Source organism: Tursiops truncatus, chromosome 12 (genome assembly GCF_011762595.2).
Source record: "Tursiops truncatus isolate mTurTru1 chromosome 12, mTurTru1.mat.Y, whole genome shotgun sequence".
NCBI classification, from domain to species: domain Eukaryota; kingdom Metazoa; phylum Chordata; class Mammalia; order Artiodactyla; family Delphinidae; genus Tursiops; species Tursiops truncatus.
The window spans coordinates 40687319-40714772 of NC_047045.1; the positions used below are offsets into that span (position 1 = coordinate 40687319).

The 27454-nt window shown below is 38.1% G+C and overlaps 3 protein-coding genes across 4 annotated transcripts in view; 1 reads left to right on the top strand and 2 right to left on the bottom strand.

Moving 5' to 3' along the window:
- Positions 1 to 22406, bottom strand: part of WASF1 (WASP family member 1) — an 86805-nt gene extending 64399 nt beyond the window's left edge. Inside the window, exon 1 of one of the 2 annotated variants that reach the window (XM_073789499.1) lies at positions 21547 to 22406. The gene's annotated coding sequence lies outside the window, so the exon portion shown is untranslated. The remainder of the gene's footprint in view (positions 1 to 21546) is intronic. The other variant, XM_019929573.3, reaches the window with a different exon arrangement.
- The window catches only part of METTL24 (methyltransferase like 24), a 196866-nt gene continuing 176140 nt past the window's right edge, over positions 6729 to 27454 (bottom strand). The window contains exon 6 of the mRNA XM_073789502.1: positions 6729 to 7635. Coding sequence (XP_073645603.1) covers positions 7624 to 7635 — 12 coding nt within the window. The 3' untranslated portion in view covers positions 6729 to 7623. The remainder of the gene's footprint in view (positions 7636 to 27454) is intronic.
- CDC40 (cell division cycle 40) overlaps positions 22531 to 27454 on the top strand; it is a 55035-nt gene continuing 50111 nt past the window's right edge. Inside the window, exon 1 of the mRNA XM_019929574.3 lies at positions 22531 to 22755. Coding sequence (XP_019785133.1) covers positions 22567 to 22755 — 189 coding nt within the window. The 5' untranslated portion in view covers positions 22531 to 22566. The remainder of the gene's footprint in view (positions 22756 to 27454) is intronic.

Consider the following 27454-nt stretch of genomic DNA (forward strand, 5'->3'; position numbering starts at 1 on the left):
GGTAGTACAAGGCCAGTGATATAAGAAAAGCACAGGAGAACTGCAGAAATATGATGAATGGAAAGACCACAACCAGCTAAGTATCAGGAAAAGCTCAATGAAATAGATGGAATTTGATGAGAGCCTTCAAAGATGCAAAGGATCATGACAGGTGAACACTAGTACAAGAGGTAATTTTCAGACATACTTGCTCTCAAAATTTTATAGAGACATACAAAATAGCAACAACAAATTTGGAGTCAGGAAACTACAGTATATATTTGGAGAAGAAAGAGAATGCAGTTTGACTGAACTATACAGAATAAAAGTAGAAGAATAGTGAAGGAAAAGAAGGGGAAAGATAAATTGAAGACAGATACAATGGGCTATGTTGCTTGTCAGTATGAAGAGTTTGTCCTTAATTCTGGAGGAAGTGAGCAGTCAGGTGGAAATAGTTTTGAACTGAGAAATGATGTGATATGATTGGTGTTATATTGGAGAAAGATTAACTTGGCAAGAGGAATGATTCAAATTGAGAAAGGCAGAACAGTAGCAGACAAATGACTAATCTAAAGAAGTAATAATGGGGCCTCCCTGGTGGCACAGTGGATAAGAATCCACCTGCCCATGCAGGATACACGGGTTCGAGCCCTGGTCCGGGAAGATCCCACATGCCGCAAAACAACTAAGCCCGTACGCCACAACTACTGAGCCTGCGCTCTAGAGCCCATGAGCCACAACTACTGAAGCCCGTGCGCCTAGAGCCCGTGCTCCGTAACAAGAGAAGCCACTGCAATGAGAAGCCTGCGCACCGCAACAAAGAGTAGCCCCTGCTCGCCGCAACTAGAGAAAGCCTGCACGCAGCAACGAAGACACAACACAGCCAAAACTAAAAATAAATTAAATTAATAATTTATTTTAAAAAAAGAAGTAATAGGTACTTTAGCGTGATAGGAAAAATAGAATGATGTCAAGGTAGCTAGAATTCGTTAAGAGATTTTCATCAACATGATTTTTAATAAAAGTAGCTACGAATTATAGTTTACTGTATGTCAGGCACCATTCTATGAAAGAGTTTAACTCCATTTTATAGATGAGAAGACTAAGGCATAGAAAGTGTAAGCAATCCTACACTGAGTAAGTATCATGGCTGGGATTTGAATCCAGGTGTATATGACTCCAAAGTCCAAATGAATGTGAGCCTGTAGTGACAATTTGAAAGCTGAACAAATTGATCTGTGAAAAATTCACCATTCCACTTAAAAGTAAACTATGGTAAGTTAAAGATGTATACTATAAACTCTGAAGTAAACACTAAAATATCACAAGGAATTATAGCTATTAAGCCAACAAAGGAGAAAAAATAGAATCATTAAAAAAATTAATCTAAAAGAAGACAAAAAGGGAGATAAAAGATTGATGAACAGTTAAGACAAAAAGAAAACAAATAGCAAAATGGTAGATTTAAACCCTACCGTATCAATAATCACATTAACCATAAATTATCTGAACATGCCAGTTAAAAGGCAGAGACTGTAAGACTGGATTAAAAAAATGAGACCCACCCACACGCTGCCTACAAGAAACATGTTTTAAATATGAATACACAAATAGGTTAAAAGTAAAAGGACAGGAAAAGATACACCACGCTAAAGAAAAAAAAAGTTGGAGTGACTATATTAACATCAAAGCTGATTTCAGAGAAAGAATACTACCAGAGATAGAGGGAATCATTCGTACTAACATACAGTTAGAAATTTCAACATATCTCTTTCAATAACTAATACAATAAGTAGACAGAAAATCAATAAGCATACAGATGTCTAGAAGAACACCATCAACCAACTTAACCTAAGTGAACTTTATAGAACATCTTATCCCAAAACAATACACATTTTTTCCAGTATTACAAGTATATAAATAACATTTACCAAGAGAGACCACTTCTGTGTCATAAAATAAGTAAAACTAAATTTAAAGGGATCCAAATCCTACAAGGTATGTTTTCTGACCACAATCTAATTACGTTAGAAATCAACAACAGAAGGATATATGGAAAATTCTCAAATATTTGGAAATCAGGAAGCATATTTCCAAATAACCCCAAGTCAAAGAGGAAATAAAAAGAAAAAAACTTGTTTTGAATTGACTGAAAATGAGAAAAATGTATCAAAATTTGAGAGAAGCAGCTAAAGCAGTACATAAAGGGAAAATTATAGCACTAAAATTTCTATATTGGAAAAGAAGAAAGGTCTCAAATAAATGGCCTCAACTACTTTCACCTCAAGAAACTAGAAAAAATAAAGCAAATTAAACTGGCAGTAAGCAAAATAGAGGAAATAGTAAAGGTGAGAGCAAAAATCAATGGAACAGAAAACAGAAAAATAATGGAGGGGGCAATAAATCAACAAAAACAAAAGCTAGTTCTTTGAGAACATCAATAAAAATGATAAACCACTAGCCAGGCTGAGGGGGGGAGGGTGGCATTTGAGGGAGATACAAATTGACAATATCTGGAATGAGAGGAGTGCTATCATCATAGATTCTACAGATACTAAAAGAATAGTTAGGAAATATTATAAACAACTTATACCAATGAATTCCACATCTTAAATGAAATGGAAAAAATTCCTGGACAACCACTAAAGCTCACTCAAGAAGAAATACAGAGCCCTCTGAAAAAGAAAAACAATATTAGAGGATTTATATTACCTGACTTCAATACTTGTTATAAAGCTACACTATTCTAGGTAGTGTGGTATTGGTATAAAGACAGACAAATATCCAATGGAATAGAAAAAACTCCAGAAATAATCCAACTGATGGATTATTGGGTCAACTGATTTCTTACACAGGTGCAAAGTTAATATTCTTTTTTTTAATGGTGCTACAACATTTGGATATCTGTATTAAAAAAAAAAAAAGAACTCTGATCCTTACTTCATACCATGTACAAATAAGTCATAGACCTAAATGCAGAATGTAAAACTATAAGACTTCTAGAAGAAAACAGCCTCGGGTTAGGCAAAGATCTCTTAGATATAACACCAAAAGCACAATCCATAAAAGAAGAAATTTTTGAATTGGAATTCATCATAATCAAGAACTTCTGCTTTTTGAAAGATACCATTAAGGGAATGAAAAGACAATCCACAGGCTGAGAGAAAATATTCACAAATCACATATCTGATAAAGCACATGTATCTAGAATAAAAAACCCTCAAAATTCAATTAGAAAACAAATAATCCAAAGCTAAACATCCAGAGATTTAAACAGATACTTCACAAAAGAAAATATACAAATGGCATATAAAAAGATGATCAACATCATTAGTCTTTAGGGAAATGCAAATTAAAGCCACAAGGAGATACCACTACACACCTATTAGAATGGCTAAAACTAAAATGGTGAGGATGTGGAGCAACTGAACTCCTACCTTGCTTGTAGAAATATTATAAAATGACATAACCACTTTGAAATAGACTTTGGTACTTTCTTATAAAGTTAAACATATGCCTACTATATGACCCAGCCATTTTACTTCTAGGTATTTACTCAAAGGAAAGCATATGTCCAAACAATGACTTCTACATGAATGCTCACAGTAGCTGTATTTGTAATAGCCAAAACCTGGAAACAACCCAAATGACCACCAACAGACGAATGAATAACAAATTGCTTTCCACTGGAATAGTGTTTACAAAATAGAATAGTATTCGGCAAAAAAATGAACTAATGATGGATGTGACAATACAGATGAACTTTAAAATCATTATGTTGAGTGAAAGAAGCCAAACAAAAAAGACTCTATACTGTGTGATTCCATTCATATAAAGTTCTAGAAAATACAAACTAACCTATAGTGTCAGAAAGTAGATTAGTTGTTGCCTAGGGTAGGGATTGGGATAGATGAAGGAGTAGGAAAGACAGGATATAGGAATTACAAAGGAAGAATAGGAAATTGAGGGGAGGGGTTTATTATCTTGATTGTCATGATGGTTTCAAAACTTATCCAAGTGTACAATTCATTGTATGTCAGTTATATTCCAATACAGCTCTCAAAAATCCATTTAATCAAATAGCAATAACCATTTATTCCAATATAGTCAATACTCATATCCTGCTATACAATGATTATTTTCTACCACCTATTAACAAAAAAATGATTTAAATTTATAGTAGTAATATTATACTACTCAACTTCAGTGTGCAGAAGAGTACATTTCTTTCTGGAAATGTGCAAGCAAAAAAATCTTGACTAATGGATTAAAACATAGTGCAAATTCAGTGTACATCAGTGAGATTGCTTAGCTATCTTCTGTCAGCATATTACAATCCTATTCCTGACTTGAAAATAAATGCAGTTATCACAATGGAAAACTGGTAGGTGGCTTTAACAATTTCCATCCCATCACTAAAAATAATCTACAAGTGGGCTTCCCTGGTGGCGTAGTGGTTGAGAGTCCGCCTACCGATGCAAGGGACACAGATTCGTGCCCCGGTCCGGGAGGATCCCACATGCCGCGGAGCGGCTAGGCCCATGAGCCATGGCCGCTGAGCCTGTGCGTCCGGAGCCTGTGCTCCGCAACGCGGGAGGCCACAGCAATGAGAGGCCTGCATACCGCAAAAATAATAATAATAATAATAATCTACAAGTATAAAATGGTAGATGAGCTGGATTACTACTCATTTGTAATCTGCCTATGTCGAAGTGAAAAATTTCTCCACAGAAACCATTTCACATGGTGGGAAAGTTCCAGGCCAGTTCCCAAATCTTATTTACACAGTAAGGATTAATTATCCCCTCTTTCTCTTCTGCAGCACTGTTTTCCCTCTACTGGATCACTGTCATCAACAGAAGGACATGCTATAATTTCATCCATCTTAAAAAAAAAAAAAAACAGAACAGCAACAACAAATACAAACTTCTCTTGGTCCTACTTCTGCCTCTAGCCATTCAACCCCCCATTCCCTGATTTCTCCACCCTCCTTTTTGGTAAAATTCCTTGAATTAGTTCCTGATTTCTCTCCTGCAATTCTCACTTAAATCTGCCCCATTCGGGCTTTCATTTCCAGCACTGTATCAAACCATCTGACCAAGGTCAGTTATGTGCTATATCCAGTGGTTAATTCTGAAGTCTCTTTTCACTCAGCCTCCTAACAGCATCTGACACAGTTGTTCACTCCTCGAAATCACTTAATGTGGCTTTCAGGAAACCTCAAGTTCCTGGCTTTCCTCCTACCTCCTTCTCCTCATCTTCTCTACCTCTAAATATTAAGAGTACCCTAGGACTTAGTCCTTGGGCCTTTTTTCTTATTTTTATCTATACTTACTCCATTAGCAGTTTCATATTAAATTTCCTTAAAGTAAGATACATCTATACCTAACTTAAAGGATTTGATTGCTTCACTGTAATCCTCAAATAAGGTCAGTTATGGCTAATTCTATCATTTGGAGAGGCAGCTGCAGATGAAAAACAAATACAAAAAAATTAAAAAGAAAATAAGTGATTTAATTTTCAATAAATCATCACCATCTTTCTTTAAAATTCAGTATTACTAGTATAGTTACTTAAAAATTAAAAATAATAAAGCTAAATTGATGAATATCAAAACAAACATTATTTATTCTAGTCATTTATTACATTGGAAACATTTAAATACCACATTAAATATTTCATTAAAAATGTAAATCATGACCTTATCTATGGTCCTAGTCCCATATGGGCCTATAACAGTAACAACTTATATTAATATAGACTTGTTTCAAAAGTCTTTTTTATAACAAGTATCTCATTTTACCCTAAAAAGACTCCATAAGAATATTACAGTAAATACTATTTAAGCCAGCAGTTTCTGCTCTTACCATGACTTCTCACATAACAGACTTTTTTTTTTTTTTTTTGGCAGTATGTGGGCCTTTCACTGTTGTGGCCTTTCCCGCTGCGGAGCACAGGCTCCGGACGCGCAGGCCCAGCGGCCATGGCCCACGGGCCCAGCCGCTCCGCGTCACGTGGGATCCTCCCGGACCAGGGCACGAACCCGCGTCCCCTGCATCGGCAGGCGGACTCTCAACCACTGCGCCACCAGGGAAGCCCAACAGTCAGACTTTTAATGAGCAGATTTAATTAACTTAAAATTAGTTGGAGGGCTTCCCTGGTGGCGCCGTGGTTACGAATCCACCTGCCAATAGATAGCTAGTGGGAAGCAGCCGCATAGCATAGCACAGGGAGATCAGGTCGGTGCTTTGTGACCACCTATAGGGGTGAGATAGGGAGGGGGGAAAGGAGACAGAAGAGGGAGGGGATATGGGGATATATGTATACATATAGCTGATTCATTTTGTTATACAGCAGAAACTAACACATTGTAAAGCAGTTATACTCCAATAAAGATGTTAAAAAAAAAAAAAAAAGAATCCGCCTGCCAATGCAGGGGACACGGGTTCTAGCCCTGGTTTGGGAAGATCCCACATGCCCCGGAGCAACTAAGCCCGTGCACCACAACTACTGAGCCTGCACTGTAGAGACCGCGAGCCATAACTACTGAGCCCACGCACCACAACTACTTAAGTCCGCGCGCTTAGAGCCCGTTCTCTGCAACAGAGAAGCCACCAAAATGAAGAGTAGCCCCCACTTTTGCCGCAACTAGAGAAAGCGTGCACGCAGCAATGAAGACCCAACGCAGCCAAAAATAAATAAAATAAATTTTTTTAATTTTTAAAAATTAAAAAAATTAATTGGAGAACTCATAAATCCATCTCTATTACATGAAATATATATTAAAATTCATGTTCAACTGATGACAGGTCATTAATGTCATCTTTCTGTACTTAGCATAAAATTACAAAAAGAAATTTACATTTTCTTTTTAATGTTAATGAAACTAAAGCCTTTATATACATATCCATTAAGAGATATTCTTTATTTCATTTACTTCCATGACTACACTGATGATAAAAATGATATTAACACTGATCTCCTATATATTAGGTACACAATTGTTGCCTGTCTCTATCACAATGAAAAGACTTATTTTTGCAAGCAAGAAGGGGAATATATTTATAATTGAGCATTCACAAGTAATGCACGATGCTTTTTCTCCCTCCAAAATTCCCACTTCAAATAATGTGGCGTGCACTGCCTACTAACCCCAGGGCAACGGTTAGAGGCATAAAGACTAGGGCAAAGCTGTGTAAAGTATACCTCATCTCTCTTGAGGGCTCAAACTTCAGTCCTTCCAGTCCTGAGGACTGAGGAGTAGCCCCTTCCCCTCTGCTACTGAGCATACATCAAGAGTCAGTATAGACTCTTACAGTTCTGCCTCTAAGATCTCCATCTATGAAATGTCCCTTTCTGACCTAAATATTCTATTCCACCCCTCCAAGTCCTCATTGTTAAATTTCTTTGTCCTTACCCAGTCCTTGTGATCCTTTCATTCTCCTCTGTTTTCAAAACCATCAACATACTTTGGCTTTGCTTCCCTTCCTACCTCACTAGCATTTCAGATTTCTTTTCAAAGGAGAATTGCCCCAGACCACAGGCCTTACTTTATCCTCTGGTTCCTACTGAACAGTCATATCAGAATGCAACACATTACATCTTCTCTGATCACATCTTCAGCATCCTCTTCTGGCTGTCCTTTTAATTTCCACTCTGTAAATAATGAGTCAGGAATCAACAGTTTTGTTATTCCCCAGTTATACCCCAGTTCATTCTATACTATACATAAATTCTACATACATTCTATACATACATTCTATACATAAATCCATCTATATCCAGATCTTGAACTATCATCTCTAAATTACTGATACAAACAACCCTAACATCCCTGTAAACATTTAGACCTGTGCCGTCTGCCAGACAGCAACACAATAATGTCTCATTAACTCATTTTCAACATATCCAAAATCATATTCATCATCAGTGACTCCCCACTCTCCCCGCAAAGAAAATTTACTCATTCTTTGGACTTCTCTATTTCTAATAACATCACCTAATCACCTAGCATTTGAGGTCATCTTTAAAGCAAAGTACTGGTTTCTTTACAATATCAATTCAGTAAACTTTTGATTGTATGCAAATTCCTGGCAAAATAACTGCATTTTCATCAAAAGGATATGATACAGCCATTTTCATTCAACTCTTTTGATAGTTCACTAATTTGGTACACGATTTTTACTCTGCGCGTGGCTTGAACTCTGGAACCAATCCCCAACACATACCTCCAATTTTGCCACCTAACAAGTTAATCAAAATAATCCCATTTTTCCCCTACATCTAGAGGACACCTGAGTCAGGAGTAAGCATAAGAGATTGGGCAGTTAGATTTTGGCTAGTATTGTGAAAGACTGTAGCTGTCTATGCTTAAACCTTAGTTTCCACCTGATAAAAGTGAGAATTATACCTCCTCACTGGGTTGTTTTGAAGATTACACCATACATATGCCTAGAACAGTGCCTAACACATAATAGGGGCTCAAAAAATGGTGCTACTGTGATTACTGGTGTCACTATTAAGTCAAGAGCAATACAGCCACATGGGAAGCCATTCTGCTTCTTCAGGGGACTGCTTATAGCACATCTTTATTTTAAATCAATCTATGTCTTAAATTTTAGAACAATTCTAATTTTGATCACTGTATTCTAGTCCACTGTTCTTTTAAACCATTCAAATGTTCCAAAAATTCCAATATTCTGTCAATTTAAACCTCATCTTTCAGCCCACTTTTCATTCCCAGAAGTAACATAAAAATCCTTAGAGAGCGTGATGGTAACCATACTTTTGGTTGCCATGTTCAAAACTGCAGAAATACTTAAGATTTATACCTTAACTAAACACCTGAGGATTCTAGGCAAAGTGGAAGCCATAGTCTGTACACTACATTTATGTACCCTTTTTTAAAAAAATATTATACATATCTCAATTTACTTCATTCAGCTCTCTGCTCCCTTCACTCTCCCTCACAACCCTATTTAAAGTAGTGGCCCTTCCCATTACTTACTATATCTATGCCTTGCTTTATTTTTCTTCATAGAACTTACATCTATTACATAGGTATTTATTACTTATGTATTACACAGGTATTTGTCTATTGCCTATCTCCCCAACCAGAATGTAAGCTCCACATGAACAATGATTTTGTTTTGTTCTCCACTGAATACTCAGTACTTAGCAGAGCCTGGCATTTAATAAGTGCTCAATAAATATCTATTAATGAATGAATGACTGGAGAGGTCAAGACCCTCATGTGATATATAGTCTCATCTGGTTTCTTAGAGTGCAGTTAGAAACAACAAATTAAAGGGGGCAGCTGAGAGAAGCAGCCATATAAACACTGAAAGCTGACAGAGAAAGATAGAGAAAGTTCAAAATTGCAAACACAGTAATGTAGGCCAGCAATGCAGATCATTTGTTATATGGATAAATAATCCTATATCCTTTAATAATCAATATCACTGTATTACAACAAACTGCAATAACAAAAGGTCTTCATAATAAGTCAATTCATCAGTTTAATTGAGCATCTATACAGGTAAGGCTTTGGTAGGAGCTAGGGGAATCTTTATTACTAAGAAAAGGTTAAATTGTATTCCATGCACTTTGTTTAAGGAAGCAAAGTCTCCTTAAATTTTAAAACTTTTAAATTTTTTTTAAAAAGTGAATTTTAAAACTATTTCCATGGAAAGTAATTAAAACACAAATTTTACTTTTAAAAGGAAAAGATATAATTTTTTGGAAAAGACATGTAAATGGAATCTCTCAATTCCCAATGAAGTCAGATGAAGAAATCATTACCACATTTGACAAGTTTAAAAATTAACTTAATTTTTCTTTTTAAGAAAAAATTCATTATTGACCTATAGATCATTAGGCTTGCAACAGCCTATCCTCACCTCTGTTAGAAGTGTGTAAGATTTTTAAAATAGATTAGTGCATTCCTCTGTTTAGCATAATTTCTAACAATACTGGTAAAGTTACACTTAACCCAATACCCATTTCTCTCTTTAAATCATAAGCTATTCAGAAATACTACGTAGTTGAAAACCTTGACAAAGGTCTTTCTCAACTGCAAGATTTATGTATACTAAGTCAGAGCTTCTCAAATGTAAAGGTGCATACCAGTCATCCAGGGATTTTGTTAAAATGATTCAGTAGATTTGGGGTAAGCCTCATATTCTGCATTTCTAAAAAGCTCTCAAGATGATGCTGACACTACTGGTCCACAGATCATACTTCTGAGTATCAAGGCACTAAAGACTATATGACCTCAAAAATTACTAAGTCACTTTGGAGAAGAATATTGAGATAAATGAAAAATCAAAATTCTATCTGATTAAGTCTTACCAAAGTTTTAGAACAACATATTGAATGCATAATTGCAAAGCTAAGTTAAAATTAGCTTTGCTTACTTTTCTTAGTTCTTATCTTCATAAAACCTAACGTGGGCTTCCCTGGTGGCGCAGTGGTTGAGAGTCCACCTGCCGATGCAGGGGACACGGATTCGTGCCCCGGTCCGGGAAGATCCCACATGCCGCGGAGCGGCTAGGCCTGTGAGCCATGGCTGCTGGGCCTGCGCGTCTGGAGCCTGTGCTCCACAACAGGAGAGGCCACAACAGTGAGAGGCCCGCGTACCTCAAAAAAAAAAAAAAACTTAATGTATTCTATCATAAGTTTAAGAGTATACTATATCAGCTTCCACCAACATATTATTTCCTCAATTAAGTTTTCAAAGTGTACTTGTTACTTAGCTATCTCACTCAGAATCAACTATGACCCCTGTCTCAGAGTCAACTATGCCCCCTTTCTCAGAATTATCAATAAATCAAAGTATCTTCTTTCAAAATACTGTACTAAGCAGCCTGGTCTAAAGCTATTTAATTAACAGAGTGCTTTATTACTAAGACTCACAGTTTATATCACAACTGGATATACCTAAACTACCCAACTTTTATATAGTGCTTTATAGTTTACAAATGCCTTCTATTATATTATTTAATCCTCACAACAACTCTTCAAGGTAGTTTTTATCATTTACATTTCATAAATAAGGAAACTTATCAGAAGTAAAATGGTCCAAGAGTACATAATAAGTGAAAGTACTAAGAATTAAATTCAGTCTTCTGATTTAAATACAGTCAATTCCTGATTAATTTCTACGTAACTGCAGGAGGAAATATAGATAACTGAAAATAGCCATTAAAATCAAAACAACAGTTTATTCACGGACAGTTACTACATCATGACTTGTCATATGACAAGAAAGGAAGCAACCTAAACATCTACCAGTGAGGAATAAGTGAAATAAATTTCGGTTTACCTATACAATGAAATACTATGCAGTTTTTTAAAATACATATGATAACTTTCAGGTTCCACTCCAACATGTAAAGAGCTTGGAAGCCATCACTCTTTCTCTCATAACGAAACAAAAGCTGAACGAACTGAAAACCAAGGACTTTTCTTAGATCCATCAGAGACTGAAGTCACAGGACAAAGTGCCACCCAAGAAACTAGAGAGAACAGTGAATCCAGAGAATATAGATTAGCTAACTGAAGCAGAAGCCACGGGAGCCAGGAATTGGTATGAACACTTAAATGGTAACTTCAACAAGTTGCTGGACACTGACTGTGGACTAGTTTGAAAGTTTAAAACTCCTGTGGGTCTCCTCTAAGGAGGTATGGGCTGCTATACTTTCCTGGGCTTTATGCCCCACAAGGTTATCATAGTGAGGATCAGAGAAAAATCACCTCCTGTTTGGCCAGAGGAGGGGGAAAGTAACCATTCTGATATAAGTCCAGAGATTTCTCCACAACAAAAGCCTATTCAGCAAAGGAAAAGACTTTGCCAGAGCTTTATCCAACTTGGGGAGAAGAAAATTACCCAATTCCTGCCCACTCTAGCCTTACTGACATACCTACAGAAAGAAGAGCGGAAGCTGAGAAGCATTTGTGAAGACTTAGGGGCACAGACCCTGCAAAAGACTGATATCTTATCATAGGGTTATAGACCACTTTCCATCCCCTACACCTTACCACCACATGAATAGGGCTCCTACACAATAACAGGGTTATGGCTGAAAAAAAAAATGTAACACTCTAACTCTATTTAAGAAGGTGTTTCTAGGGAAATCCAAAGACAACAAGGGAAACAAAAACAAGGACACTAAAGGAAATTGAAACCTCTGACACCTACTGCTACAGCAAACAGTAATCACAGCCTAATTCCCAGTCAGATAAATACAAAAAAAAAAAAAAAATTAAAAGTCATGCTAAAAGGAAAGAAAAAGCATAGTCAGAAGAGTCAAAGCAAGCATTAGAACCACACTCAGATATAGCAGAGGTTTTATGATATCAGACTGGGAATTTAAAATCACTATGATTACTAAGGGCTCTAATGGAAAAAGTGGACACCATGCAAAAGCAGATGGATAATGTAAGCAGAGAGATGGAAACTCTAAGAGCCAAGAAATATTAGAAATAAAAAATACTGCAACAGAAATGAAGAATGCCTTTGATAGGATCATCAGTAAACTGGACACAAATGAGAAAAGAATCAGCGCACTTGAAGAAGTATCAACAGAAACTTCCCAAACTAAAATGCAAAGAGAGAAGAGAATGAGAAAACAGAACAGAATATCCCAGAACTGTGGGACAATTAAGGAAGGTGTAACATATGTATAATGGAAATACCAGAAAGAGAAGAGAGAAAAGAGTAGAATAAATACTTGAAGTAATAATGCCTGAGAATATTCCAAAATTAATGATAGGAGCCAAACCATAAATCCATGAAGCTTAGACTACACCAAGAATGAAAAACTGCACAAAACTAAAAGACAAAGAGAAAATACTGAAAAAGCCAGAGGAAAAAACACTTTACGAATAGAGAAACAATAATAAGAATTACACTGACATCTTGTCAGTAACCATGAACAAGAGAGTGGAGTGAAATATTTAAAGTGTTGAAAGAAAAAGCACCAACCTAGAGAAACTACCCTTCAAAGTGAAGAAGTAATGACTTTTTTGGACAAGTGAAAACTGAGGGAATCTGTCACCAGTAGACATGCCTTGAAAGAAAAGATAAAAGAAGTTCAGAGAGAAGGAAAACAACATAGATGAGAAACTTGGATCTACATGAAGAAAGGAAGAGCAACAGAGAATGAATAAATAAATGTAAAATAAAATATTTTTTTAATTTCTCTTTGATTTTAATAGACAACTGTTTTGTTCAAAGTAATAATAGCCACAAAGTATTGGGTAATTATAGTATATGCATAAATTAAATGAATGGCAGCAATGATATAAGGAATGGATGGAGGAATTGGGAATATTCTGGGGTTTGTTTTGTTTTTACTTTTTTTTTTTTTGGCCATGCAGCAAGGCATGAGGGATCTTAGTTCCCCGACGAGGGAACAGACTCGTGGCCCCTGCAGTGGAAGCGTGGAGTCTTAACCACTAGACCGCCAGGGAAGTCCCTGATATATTCTGTTATAAGATACCTGTGCTACTTGTGAAGCAGCATAATGTTATGTGAAAGTGGACTTAGATCAGTTGTAAATGTACATTGCAAACTCTAGGGCACTAAAAACATTTTAAAAAGAAATATAATTGATATGCAAGGAAAGGAGAGAAAAATGAAACCATATAAAATGCTTAATTAAAGCCAAAGAAGGCTGAAAGAGACAAAAGTATTAAAAAAAGAACAAATGTAATGAATACAAAATAGTTACAAATATGGTAGATAGTTATCCAACTGTATCAATAACCATTTTAAATGTGAATGGTTCAAATACAGCAATTAAAAGAACATCTGAGTGCACTAGAAAAAAAAAAAAGACCCAACTATATGCTGTCTACAAGAAACCCACTTTAAATATAAAGACACAATTTCAGAGAATGCAGACACTTTTGAGCAGAGGAATATCCCAGGGATAAAGAGGGGCTTTACATAATGATAGGGGTGTAAATTCTCCAAGAAGACATAACAATCCTCAATGTATATACCTAACAACAGAGCACCAAAATATGTGAAGCAAAATCTGACAGAACTGCAAGGAGAAATATAGATGGATTCACTATTACAGAGACTTGAACACCTCTCTATCAGTAACTGACAGATCCAACAGGCAGAAAATTAATAAGGATAGGGTTGAACTGAACAGAATCATCAGTCAACTGGATCTAATTGACATTTATATAGTACTTCACCCAACAACAAAGAACACACATTCTTCTCAGGCTCACACAGACCATTCACCAAGATAGACCATATTCTGGGCTGTAAAACACCCTCCCCCTAAAAGAACAGACATCATACAACGTATACACTCAGACCACAATGGAATTAAACTAGAAAGTAATACCAGAAAGGTAGCTGGAAAATCCCCAAATATATGAAGACTAAATAACACACTTCTAAATAACATATGGGTCAAAGAAGTCTCAGATAAATTTTTGAATATTGTGAAGTAAGTGAAAATTAAAATACCACTCATCAAAATGTGTGAGATCTATCAAAAGCTTAAAGGGAAATTTATAGCACTGACTGCATATATTAGGAAAGAAGAAAGATCTAAAATCAATCTCAGCTTCCACCCTAGGAAACTAGAGAAAGAAGAGCAGTATAAGCCTAAAGTAATCAGAAGAATTTTTTGAAAAATAGAGCAGAAATCAATGAAATTGAAAATGGAAAATCAACAGAGAAAACCAATGAAACAAAAAAGGGTCCTTTGAAAATATCAACAAAATTGATAGATTTCTAGCCATGTATTATGGTGTATCACACAAAGCTTTTATTTTGGTTTTCAAAATAAATGAGTGCTAGTTTTCTTCTCCAACTAAAATATAAAATGCTTCTCATATTCCTCCCATTTTGCTTAACCTTTCCACAATTCTCTGGCTTTATATAGAGCACATTTATGTTACAAAAATTTACCAAAAAACAAGCAAACAAAACCCAGATATAAGACAACATACGTCTTATCAAAGAATGGAAAACAAAAAAGCTTACTTTTGTAGCATAACATGAAAACATAACAGACTTCACATTTCTCAGTAGAGGAATCAAATGAGTTAATCCATTCCCTGACACACAAGCTTTTTCTTTCTCTTTTTCTTTTCAAATGAGTTAGTCATTATAGAAAGGCTAACTTTTTAGAGTAGACCTGAGTAACTGTTACTCAACGGAAAAGAATGCCAGGAAGTTTTACCATTGCAAAACATACCCCAAATAAAGCACTGCTGCCATCATCATCCAACAGGTGTCATCACACCCAACACCCACCTCCTTAGAATCACTTTAGAATCATTAATTTAAGGAGTGGTGGCTTGGCAGCATATGGTTATAGGAAAAAATGGGACTTTGAAATCTCTATTCAAGTTCCACCTCTACCATTTTTATTACCGTTGTGACCTTGTACAAGTTACTTAATCTAGGACTCAATTAGTTGGTTGCCAAGCACCAAAAATATCATTCCAACTAGTTTGTGTAACAAAGGACAACTTATAACAAAGATACTAGGGTGCCTCTTGCAACCCAATCTCAGGACCATGGACAAAGTCACTTGAACACAGCCAAGACTCTGTATCTGCTTCTCTTCTTGTTCTTTCTTCAAGATGCCCCTGCTTATCTACTTCACAGGGCAAGAAACAAGGCCATTAACAGTTTCTCAGTTTTGTGTTTTATAGCTTCAGCCACTGGAGAGAAAACAAATTATTCCACCCTCTGGGCACTTAGGACCCAGGAAAAATTGAGTAGCCTGGCTCAGTGCGGGCGTCTAGAACTGGACCAATAAACTACAGAAATGGGCAGAACTGTGATTGGCCTCCCTGGCCCCCTCTAAGCCAGAGCGATCTTTTTAAAGGACAGAACTGATTCAGGATTAACCTGGTTAAAATTCCTCATGGCCTTCCCCAATACACTTAAAGTAGAAATCCATACCTCTCACTGAGCCAGAGCTAATGCGCCTTGCCTGGTCTGCCTCCCGTTTACCTCCAAAAGCCCTCCTGCCCACTACACAGCTCAGCTTCATCTACTCTGGCCTTTCTTTAGTCCCTTGAACCTGCCAAGTTCTTTCCCATCTCAAAAATTGTTTTCCACGCATTCTTTACCTTCTATTCTTTTTTCACATAGGTAATGTCCACCAATCTTTCCTCAAAGAAGCTGTCCCTGATTTCCAAGGTAAACTAGGTTACCTGTTCTTGTCCTTTAGAGCGCTCATCACAATTTCTAATGATAAATGTGTGCCTTTCTCTAGTATCAGTCTCTTACCGTGCTGCTTAAGAGAATCAAGACCTCTATTTTACTCTCTTTTCTGTATCTATCTAGCACCTAGTTGGCCCTCACTAATTATGTGCTGAATGAATAACTGGCTTAGCATGGGACAATCACCACTAGATTATACAAATGCAGATGAAGGAGAGGTAGCAGGCAGGCAGAATTACTATTATCAAGTTATTAAAATGGCTGCTTCAGCAGTAAAGGGAAGAGAGTGGTGCCCAGGGAACCTGTGCTCCTGCTGAGCAGGATGAACTTGTTTAATTCAGTTAACCCCCTTCTTCCATAAAATCCTCATAAGACTATGATATCAAATAAGTAAGACAATAAATATAACAGTACCTATACAGTAGCTGGCACGCGGAGCAAGCATGCAGTGGTACTTCTTTTCCTCTTAGGAGACCACGTTACCCTGTTACCTGTTATTCTTGAATATTATTAACCTCCAAATAAGAAGTTAATTAAAAACCTACAAAATACTCCAGTGTATATGACAAACACAGCTGTGTTTCATAACCCCTTTTCTCACAGCATCTTGATCTTACCACCTTCCTAAGAGATTTACCTGCTCTTCCGTCGTAATTATATCAGCTCAAACATCCATTTAGCTTAAAGAACAAGTACTAGAAACACAAAAATGAATGAGGGCAAAACAAAACAACCAACCAAAACAACAACAAAACTGCCCTGTCCTGAAGGAGGACTTTCTCCCTGTCTCCCTCTGCCTCCAACCACCCCATCACCGTACTCTTGCCCGGCCAAAAGATCCACAGCACCCAAGGCAAGGCTGCCAGATTTAGCAAATAAAAATACAGGATACCCCGTACATTATCTGACAACCCTATTCTCAGGTCATATTCCAACTCTTTACCTTCATACACCCACTCCACAACTTTAGTTACGATATTTTTGCCTTCTAAAACAATTTCTCTGGAGATATCTTAATTCTGTTTCTTGGTGGTGCTGGGAGTTTAAGAATAAAAACAAAAGCAAACAAAACAGCAACCGTAACAACAACAAAAATTCCTTTAAAAACCTAAAAAGTCTTGCTCCCACGAATAGGCATGTGAGAAAAAGAGTAAGACTATAATCTTTCCAGAGGTAGATCCAGAAAGGAGAAATTTTCTGACAGGAAGTATATAAGTAGTCACATTAGAAAGGGAAAATGAACTCTCAGAAAAAAGGGTTACACTTAGCTTCAAAACGCCTTTGAATTTTATTTGTAACCAGAAGGAACCTCAGAGATCATCTACTTCAACCTTCTCAATTTATAAATGAGAAAACCAAAGACCTTAAGAGGTAAAATGACTTGTCCAACGTTACAAAACAGATCTTAGCTCCTTCCAATTTCTCATTCTCTGACCTCTTGCCCCAGATGATGTAAGGTTGCACCACTCACTGAACTGAGGAAAATCTTCCTCTTCATGTCCAGTGGGTGTCAGAGGACAAGTTCCTAATAACGTTGCTATGTCTAGCACAAGAGAAACGTATTCCTAGCATTTCAAGGTAGATTCTGAATTGATTTTCCCACAGAAAGATTGTTGTACACATTATTTTCAATATAGGTATAGGTATTATACCTATAGGTATTTTCAATGTAATAGGTATTTTCAATATAGTATTTATATTAACTAATAATACAATTTTACAACTCTCTAATAGTATTAGTCTACTCTTAAAATTCAAGTATATTATAGGTTAAATTTGGTGAGTTGTCTGCAAATCTAACCAAGCATATTGTTTCTGAGAACGTAAGTTCCAAGTTCTAAACCATTTTACAAGTTTTAAAATATAATTAATCCTATTGTAAGTTAGGAACTACCACTACACAAAGATTCAAAATTATAAACTGAATATGATAAACTAAAAACACAAGATTCTTCATTTTATAAAAATCTCCACCCTAGAGGTCACTTATTCTTAAAATTAGGTACTCAGGCACATTTAGCACAGGATATACTCTACATACACATTTTTATTAATATTTTACTGGAAAAATGAAAAGTCAAAAAGAATCAAACATATATCTATACTCATCTAATTTAGGGAAAAAAACCTTTAATGTACATTTTCATGAAGTGACCTGTAAGAAATAAGGAGAAAATTATTATCATTTCATAAACGAAAGGTTGACAATGTATGCATTATACAGTATTTAGTGCTAGTTCAAAAAATGTGTGGCTAAAGGAATTATGCCTGAACAGGTAAATGAAGTTCAAAGAACTTCCAAATACATTTTTTTTCTTTTCTCTTGAGATAAAGCTATAAGCTTTATGAATTAAAAATTTATTTGATAGATCTTTTAAAAAATGTCTATATGGTACATTAAATCAATGGATAGTCTTCATTCATTCATTTTATTTGTCCAATAAAAAATTAAACCTATACTATTTGCTAAACACTATGCTAGCAATTTCAGATTTATGACAATAAGCACTGGGTCAGTTCCTGTCCTCAAGAAGCTTAGAAAAACCTTGAGTAAACTGTACTTATCCAAGTAATAATGACAGCTAAATTTTAGTTGGTCATTTAAGAAAACATTAAAAATGTCATCAAATTAATTCTCAAAAATAGAAGCTATACAATAGTAACTTTAAAGACATTTGAATAGTCTTATTTATATGAAGTTTACCCACAAAGTAACTAAAAGCACTGTTTTGGTAAAAGTAATAATAATATATTTTAATAGTTTTTGCTATGAAAATTAACAGTTAATCCCACGATAATAAAATCAAAAGCTACTAGCTACTGTGATAATGAAAATCAAGCACTTGGAAATACCTTAAATTATTCTGACAATAAAGCAAAATGTATAATTAAATATAGTATTATATTTATACACCGTCTCTGAATATATAAATGGTTATTTACATACCTGAATAATAAACAAAGTAGCTCCATATCACACCTCACAAATGATCAACGTATTTTCAATGTATTACAAAGTCAATGTATTATATTACACTACAAAAATCAATGTATTACAAATTCAAAATGTATTTTGAATTGTGTCATCTGCAAATTTTTCAATGAAAAAGGCCTTAATATTTTCTGGAGATTTTCTTTTTCACAAACTTAATTCAATATTCTACTTGTTTACTACCAAGTCATATAACTTTTTCATGAATATTAACTATACCTATATTTACAACTACATATATGTATTAACTGTAATACCTATTAAATTTTCAATTATTAAAAACTTGATAGATGAGAAACATTCTTCAATTTACAGCCATATGTCTCCAAAGCAAAATTCAATGTAAATCATCCATTCTAACATGCCACAGAAATTCCTAATGACATTTTTCACTGTATTTTACACTGAAATATTTTCATCGTTCATTAGCTAAAATATTTAAATTTTCTTTGAAAGCGTCATGAAAACATATTTACTTAATTTATGCATACTACTTAGTGGCATAAATGGGTTTATTTCCATTTACATATAAAGAAACCAAGACAAGGTGTCCATTTTGTAAACTGCAAGGTCATTTCCTAACAAGCAACTGATGCTACACCATCAAGTTATATTATATGTGCGCCACTTCCAAGTGCCATAAAACAATTACTGTATCTTAAAACAACTGCCTCTGCAATGTCTATGTGCAATTCCGTTTTACCAAGAGGGTTATGGCAACAATCTTAAACAAGAAAAGCTGGAAAGGGAGGATCACAAAAAGAAAAATAAAACACTTATTTTTGGTCGTGAATCGTTTATTTTTAAATAGTGGGATGTAAACAGTTTTTAACATAATAAATAACCAACAGTTGTTTCTTCCATGTTCAAAAAATATTTCATTTTTCAAGTAGATCGTGCAAAATTGTAGCCTACCCATCCTTGTAGACAGAAGTTGGAAAAATGAGAAGAAATTCTATAACAAGTAATTAAATACATGATATTGCAAAGAAAAGAACTGAATAAAAAGTAAAATTTAGATAAATTTAGGAAATGTTATGGCAGTTAAAACCCCATCTTAAATATTAAGTGCTTCCTTTCTTTCAACCGAAGGCTAGAACTGGCAATCAAATATTCCGCTACTGAAAAACAAATACAAAACTTCCCTTATTCAAAACTTGAGAAATTTTATATCAAATATTGGACATTAAAAAATACACTTTTCCTAACAGAAACTTAGAGCATAAGGGAAAAAACTGTTCCTGAGAGTTCAAAGACTGAGACTGAATCTGTAATTATGATACAGTGCTACCAACAATTAGGAAAATGAAAGTTATCTCCTATACAAATTAAATTTAAAACATTAGACGGGTTGAATAACCAATAAATCAATTACATCAATTACCGGACAGGAATAAGACTTAGCTAATACATGGATCTAACACCGACAACAAAAAAACAAAACAAAAAAACCTATATATAATCCTAGGCACACTTTACATAGAAAAGGACAGAATTAGACTGAGTCGTATTCAAGTATCTAGTCTATCTGGGGATTAGTTAATTAATCGGCTATAGGACAGGTTATGAATGTTCATGTCAGATGTGCTTTCTTTTCACCATTATTCCAGTTCATCATCCGCAAGTGCAAGAGAAGGCGTCAGAGTACCGAAGCTAGGGGGCATGCTACAGCAAGGGGAAAAGAAAAATGGGAAAGGTGCAATGGATGCTGCAGAGTTGAATAATTATCCGGGTGGCACAATGGGCGAGTCCTGCTGACATCGGAGCTGGGTGAGCAGCTCCCTAACTCTGCTCAAGGCACCCCCCTCCCCATAGCAGGCATCGGAGGCTAGAACCGCGCTTGGCCTCCTCTTCTAGCGAAGAAAGCGATCCCCGCACTCGCTTTACCGTTGTCTCTTTAGACACAGACGCGCGGCGCAAAAACGCAAACGCACCAGCTGGCTTTACAGAGCCTCGGGCACGTATCTCGAGCGGGGCTTCTCCGGCACCGGGTGCCGCAGCCTCCCCCAGAGCGAGGAGGTACAGGGGCAGGCCGCGGGGGCAGGGGCTCTCAGGCGGTGGCACCTAAGTAAGACCCGCAGTCTCCCCGCCTAGAGCAGCCTCGGGGCGGTCCCCGCAACCGAGCCCCAGGTGCGCCCGCCGGCCGCCGTGTCCCTGGGTACCCAGCCGGGCCGGCGGTCTGGCTGCCAAAGCTCTGGAAACCCGCGAATGGGGGTGGGGGCCGTCGCGGGGTAGGCGCGCCCATCCTCGCAACCTTTGCTGGGTTAGTGCTCCACGCACACCTCTCCGTTCTGGCCAGTGAGGAAGAGTTCCTCTCCTGGCACCCTGTCCCCCCAAATTAAACAATTCCTAAGAGATTCGCGCTCACCGAGGAATCTTGAGGGGCTCTAGCCTTACCCCTTCTTCATGCTTCGGCGGTGGCCGCCGGTCCCCTCAGCTCCAGGGACTCCACCTAGAGCCTCCAGGATTGTCAGGCTTCCCGGTGGAACCCGCTGTGGGCAGTGGCCGAGGTACCGGGCCACAAGGAACGCCGCCTGCGACGACCGCCGGTCACCGGACCCACCGTGTGCTCGACGCGCGAGCGAACAACACCGCGAGCCGCCGCCGCCGCCCCCCAGCTGCCCCCTCCCAGCGCGCGACTCTCCACAACCGGGCTCGAAGACCCGCGCCTGAAGCAGGGGGAACCGCAGGACTCTCGCCACCTAATCCCCCATCTTTCCCAAAAGGAGCTATTCCCCGCCAGTCAAGGTCTTCCCACTTATGATTCTCACTTTCCTCTTCAGCTCCCAGTGCCCAGGTGCATCTGTGGTGGGAAACTCAGCCCCCACCCACTCACCCATCAGTGGGGGAAATGAATATCTCTCTTCCCCCCCCCCTTTCCTGAGGCTTTATGGTATTGCCCAATCCTCAGTTTGGGGGAGGGGGACGGAGAGAACAGTGCTCGGCCAGGGAATGAGGAAAGATGATAGCCAATTGAATGAACCTACCATTCAGGGGCGGGGTCAAAGAGGGGCCTGCCCACCCCGCCCCGCCCCCTTGACCTAAACTACAGTTCCCATCGTGCCTCTCCCACTTCCCGCCGCGCGGCACGCCGGAAGCGTAGCACTTCGAGGCCTCAAGGCATTTCGGAACTCGTAGTCTTTAATCTAGCCGCAAAGGTCCCGAAAGTTATAAGCTATTATAATTCTATTTCCCTAAGTAAATGTTTCAAAATTCCAAGTCCTGTTGTTCTTATTCTAATACTAATTAATCTACTGTAATGATTGTTTTAAAATATAAACGATTTCGTAGGAAAGGAGCTAAATAATGTGTCATGGCAATCTGTCAGGACCTGAAGCTACTCCTTCTTCCGCTAGGGCCTGGTCTCCGCAGAGTGTCTGTTGCCGTCATGTCGGCTGCGATCGAATCTCTGGCTGCTTCGTATGGTTCGGGTTCAGGGTCCGAATCGGACTCGGACAGTGAGGGTGGACGGTGTTCGCTGCCAGCCGCGGACTCCCTTATGCACTTGACTAAATCGTCTTCAGATAAGTCCTCTCTGGCAGTGGCGGTGGACTCCGCTCCGGAGGTGGCAGTTAAGGTAAGCGTTTTGGCTACTATTGCGGGGCTGGAATTGTCGGTTTCTGCTCCAGAATCCGACAGTAACTTGTTAGGCCCCGGGTCACCTCGTCCTCAGTCCTGAAAGGTAAGTGGCTAACGCTTGGATCTCTTCTCCCTACATGCATCCTCCTTGGGAGAAGCTGGGAACTGGAAGTTCAGGACAGCCCTGCACTCCCTGCTCTCGCCTCCCACCTTCAGAAAGCAAGCGGGAAGAGGGGGTGAAATTTGAATTTATGGATTAGGATGTGGCCTGGATGGAGTAGGTGTAACAACATAAACAAAGGTAAATAAGGACTTCCCAAACTAGAGTATGTGCCCACACTTGAAGTGAGCTGTGGCCTGGCTTTGTTTTGTTTTTGACGTCAGAACTAAATTCTGATCCCGGCTCCACCACTTGTTTGAACTTGGGCAAGTTGTACAACGTCCTCAGTTTCCTCACCTGTACAATGGAGATATAATTTTAAAAGGACCTATCTATATGAGAGGACTATTGTGACGATTAAATGAAATGATAAAAATAAAGCTTGCAGCAGAGCTCCTGGTATCTAATAAAAGTGCATATATAAGTCAAGACAGTGAGAAAAGGCCTTAGATTTAAGAAACAGTGTGCATGATCCCAATTGAGGAAAGTGACAGAGGGAGAAATTGAGTTATATAGTTCCTTTAACAAATATTTATTGAACACATGTTACTTGCCAGGAACTGTTCTAAGGGCTGAAGACACAGAGGCAAACAAGCCAGACATCTTTGACATCATGATTGCGTACATTTTAGTGGAAGAGGCAGCCAATAAAATATGAGCAAATAAAGTGGTTACAGATTGGATTGAGTACTGTAAAGGAAAAAGAATTCCGTGAAATAGAGTTCAGTGATGAAGAATAAGCTAGGAGTATGACTTCTGTAGACCGGTCAGGGAAGTCCTCTTGCAAAAGCAGCTTTGAGGAACAGGAAAAAGCCAGCCAAGTGCACGATAAGGCAAGAGTTTCCCAGCAAAAGGAGACAGCAAGCCTTGAGATGGCAAAGAGCTTAGTGTGTTTGAAGAACTGAGGAAAGGTCTGTGTGTCTAGAGCTGGAGAAGAGCATCCACCAGTTGGTAGTAGAGGCCCAGTAGAGCCCAGTGGGGGTGATCAGGAGCTGAAGATGTGGTGACGGGAGGCAGTGTGCAAAAACTCCTTTGTATTTAAGATGTTTCCCAGTCTAGTGATAGTGATATACCTGAGTCTTTTACAGGCTTTTAGTGAGCTATTCATGGATTTTACTTTTTACTAATGTATATCGAGTATGAAAGAATGCTTAGGATCCTCCTACTTTTATAACAAAACAAACTCCCCAAACTTACACCCCTCCTCTAGCAGCCTCCTGAGTCTTCATTCTTTTCACAGCTCAGCTTTTTGGAGCTCTCTCACTTTATCTCATTTTCTCCTCAACTCAATGCAGCCTTGCCCTAGCCTCTTGGGAAACTTACTCTCCCTGAGTAATGTCACTGCCCTTCCATTTGTCAAGTTCTGTCATCTGAGTTGAATATTTGCATCAAGTGACACTATTAAATAGTTCTTTTTTGAAACTTTCTCTCTTTTTGGCTTCCATGGGGCCATCCGCAGTCTTCTGATCCCCTGTTCTTCTGCCCTCCCTTTCAATATGTTTCCTGAAACTCTGTCCTTAGTCCCCCTTTGCACCCCTCATACTCTCCAGGCCTTCAACCTGCAGTGCTCCTGATGACTTACAGGTGAACACTGTGAAGTGGTTCACACAGGCTCTGGAATCAAGACCGCCAGCATTCAAGTCCTACCTCCAGCAGTTACCCAGATGGTGACCTTGGATAAATTAGGTGCTCTGTGTCTAAGCTTTTTCTCATCTGTGAAGTAGGGATAACACTAGTAACTATCTCATGGAGTTCAAGACTTGTCATAAAGCATGTGCCAGGCACACTATCCTTATCCAATTCTAAACTCCTTGCTAGCTTCAGAACTATTGCCGTCTCTCCCAGGATAGCTCTCAGGCACCTCCAATCCAATGTGCTAAAAAATTGACATTTTCTTTCCCTCGGGATCTGCTTCACCTGTTTTTCCCATTTGGATTAATGACCCCACAACCCACCCATTAGTCCAAGCCAAGAACAGAGGGGTCTTCCTTTTCTCTTCCTTCTTCCTCAGACCCTGAAGCTAGTCATTCAGCTGCTTCTAACATTTCTGCTTCATTAATTTCTCTCAAATCAACTCCTTCCTTTCCATTTTTACTGACACAGCCTTACTTCATATCTTCCTTACTTCTCTCAGGAGTCATTCTTGACTCTTCTTTCTTTCTGAACCCCTGCTATTGGGTAATGGGTCCTGTTCATTACCAGGACCCATTACCCAATAGTACCAATGATGTTTATCAAATCTCTCTTTCCTCTCTTTCCTCCTGCCACTGTTCAGATTCTTATAATTTTTCTTCAAGACAATTATAATAACCTTCTAACTGGTCTTTCTACTTCCTCCATTCTTGTCTCCCAGTTCCATACCCACTTTTCCCTTCACAATGCACTCAGAGTGGTCTTTCTAAATTACAGTGTTATCATATCACTTCCTTGCCCCAAGACATCCTATTGCCTGCTGGGTAATTTTTGAGTTCCTTATGAGACCTGCCATTCTCCCATGCTGAACTCTCTACAAAGCACCCAAAGCCTATTTTCTTTTTTTCTCTCAAGTTTTTGCCCACGCTAGTCTCTCTGCATGGAGATCCCTTGCCTCATGCCTCCCCTCATCCCACCCCCGAAAACTCTACCGTCCTTCAGTCTCAGTGCACATATTTCCTCTGTCTACCTTAGCCCCCTTTCCACATCTCAGTTATAGCACTTGCCACATTGCTGTGATCTGTTCATTTTTTTCTTTCCCCTGGACCAGACCCTGGCGACCAGAGATTGTTGTGTATATTTGTTTTCATGTCTTCAATGCCTAGTACACAAGATTAAGAGAAATACATTAGGTGAGAAAATGAATGAAAGAGTAAGTGAAAACCAAAGTCTTGAAAAAGCATGTATGTTGAGATTCAAGGTACATTGATTGGGTGGGAGTGAGAGGAAGTCTCTAAAACTCAGTTCAATCACTTCAAGTTATAAGTAAGATAATCCAGGAGGAAAGACTGAATAGGTATCAGAGGTCCATTAGAAGCAGAGCTGGGGCTAAACCCCACAGTGATCTGGTTTCTATGATGAGAGAGTAAGGGATATTGATCATCGCTCATTTGTTAACATGCTTTTAAAAAAGCTTACACCCACTAAATTTAATGACAGAAAAATGTCCAGGGGAGGAGATGTGAAGCATACAAATAAGTTCATCTGTATTTGTCAAATTGTATTGTGACTAATAGCAAGCATTCTGGCAAAGTATGAACTTATGTAATGTTTTTAATCCATATCACTGAACACTAATGAGATTTCACGTACCTTATAGGTGATTTGATTTGATTTTTTGAAGTTACTGTTGGGTTGTCTTTTTCCTTTTGATCTGTAGGAGATCCTTATATATTCTGGATACTATCCCTTCATCAATTATGTGTTGCAAATTTGTGGCTTGTTATGCATTGTGGTTCCTTTTCCTTGTTGGAGAAATTCTTCCTTTTCCCAAAGTCATAAAAATATCCTCCCATTTTGTCTTTTGAAAGCACTGTATTTTTGCTTTTTCCATTTAAGTCATGACTCCACATGGAATTAAGTTTTGTGTATGGTGTGAACATTTTTAATAATATAGCTCGATCTTTGGTAGGGCTGTTCTACCTCCCCCACCCCCACCCCACCTCCATCCTTTTTTGTTGTTATTCAAGAATGTCTTGGCTATTCTTGTCCCCTGTAACTCTGTATACGGTTTAGAATTAATATGTAAATTCTGCTAACACCCAGGTGGGATTTTGTTTGGAGTTGGGTTGACTCCTAGATCAATTTGAAGACAGTGTTATATCTGTTCATTCATTTAGGTCTTCTTTAGGTTTTTAATTTCTTTGAAAGTTTATAATTTTCTCTATCAGTATCTTGAACAGTTTTGTTGCAGATATTTCTAGGTGCATCTTAGTTTTATGCTATTATAATAATAAATTGTGTTATTTTTTCCATTATTTAATTTTTTGACTGATCTTACTACTTAAATAATGGTATCAGCTGCAAACAGAGTATTTTTTTCTTCCTTTCAGTCCTTTTTTCTTTTTTTTTTCTTGCCTTGCCATGATTGCTAAGATCTCCAGAAAGATCAAAAATAAAAAGAGGGGAAAAGAATATATCAGGCAAATTCCAAGAAGAAGAAAATGGCATTGGCTGTATTAGGGTCAATAAAATAGACTTTAAAACAGAAAAAGGATCACTTCATAATGATACAAGGTTCAGTTCACAAAGAGGTACATAACAATTTTAAATTTATATGCACCTAATAATGTAAGCGCAAAATATTTAAGCAAAAGTTTTTATAGGGGCTTCCCTGGTGGCGCAGTGGTTGAGAGTCCGCCTGCCGATGCAGGGGACACGGGTTCGAGCCCCGGTCCGGGAAGATTCCCACATGCCGCCGAGCGGCTGGGCCCGTGAGCCATGGCCGCTGAGCCTGCGCGTCCGGAGCCTGTGCTCCGCAACGGGAGAGGCCACAACAGTGAGAGGCCCGCGTACCGCAAAAAAAAAAAAAAAAAAAAAAAGTTTTTATAACTACGAGAGAAAC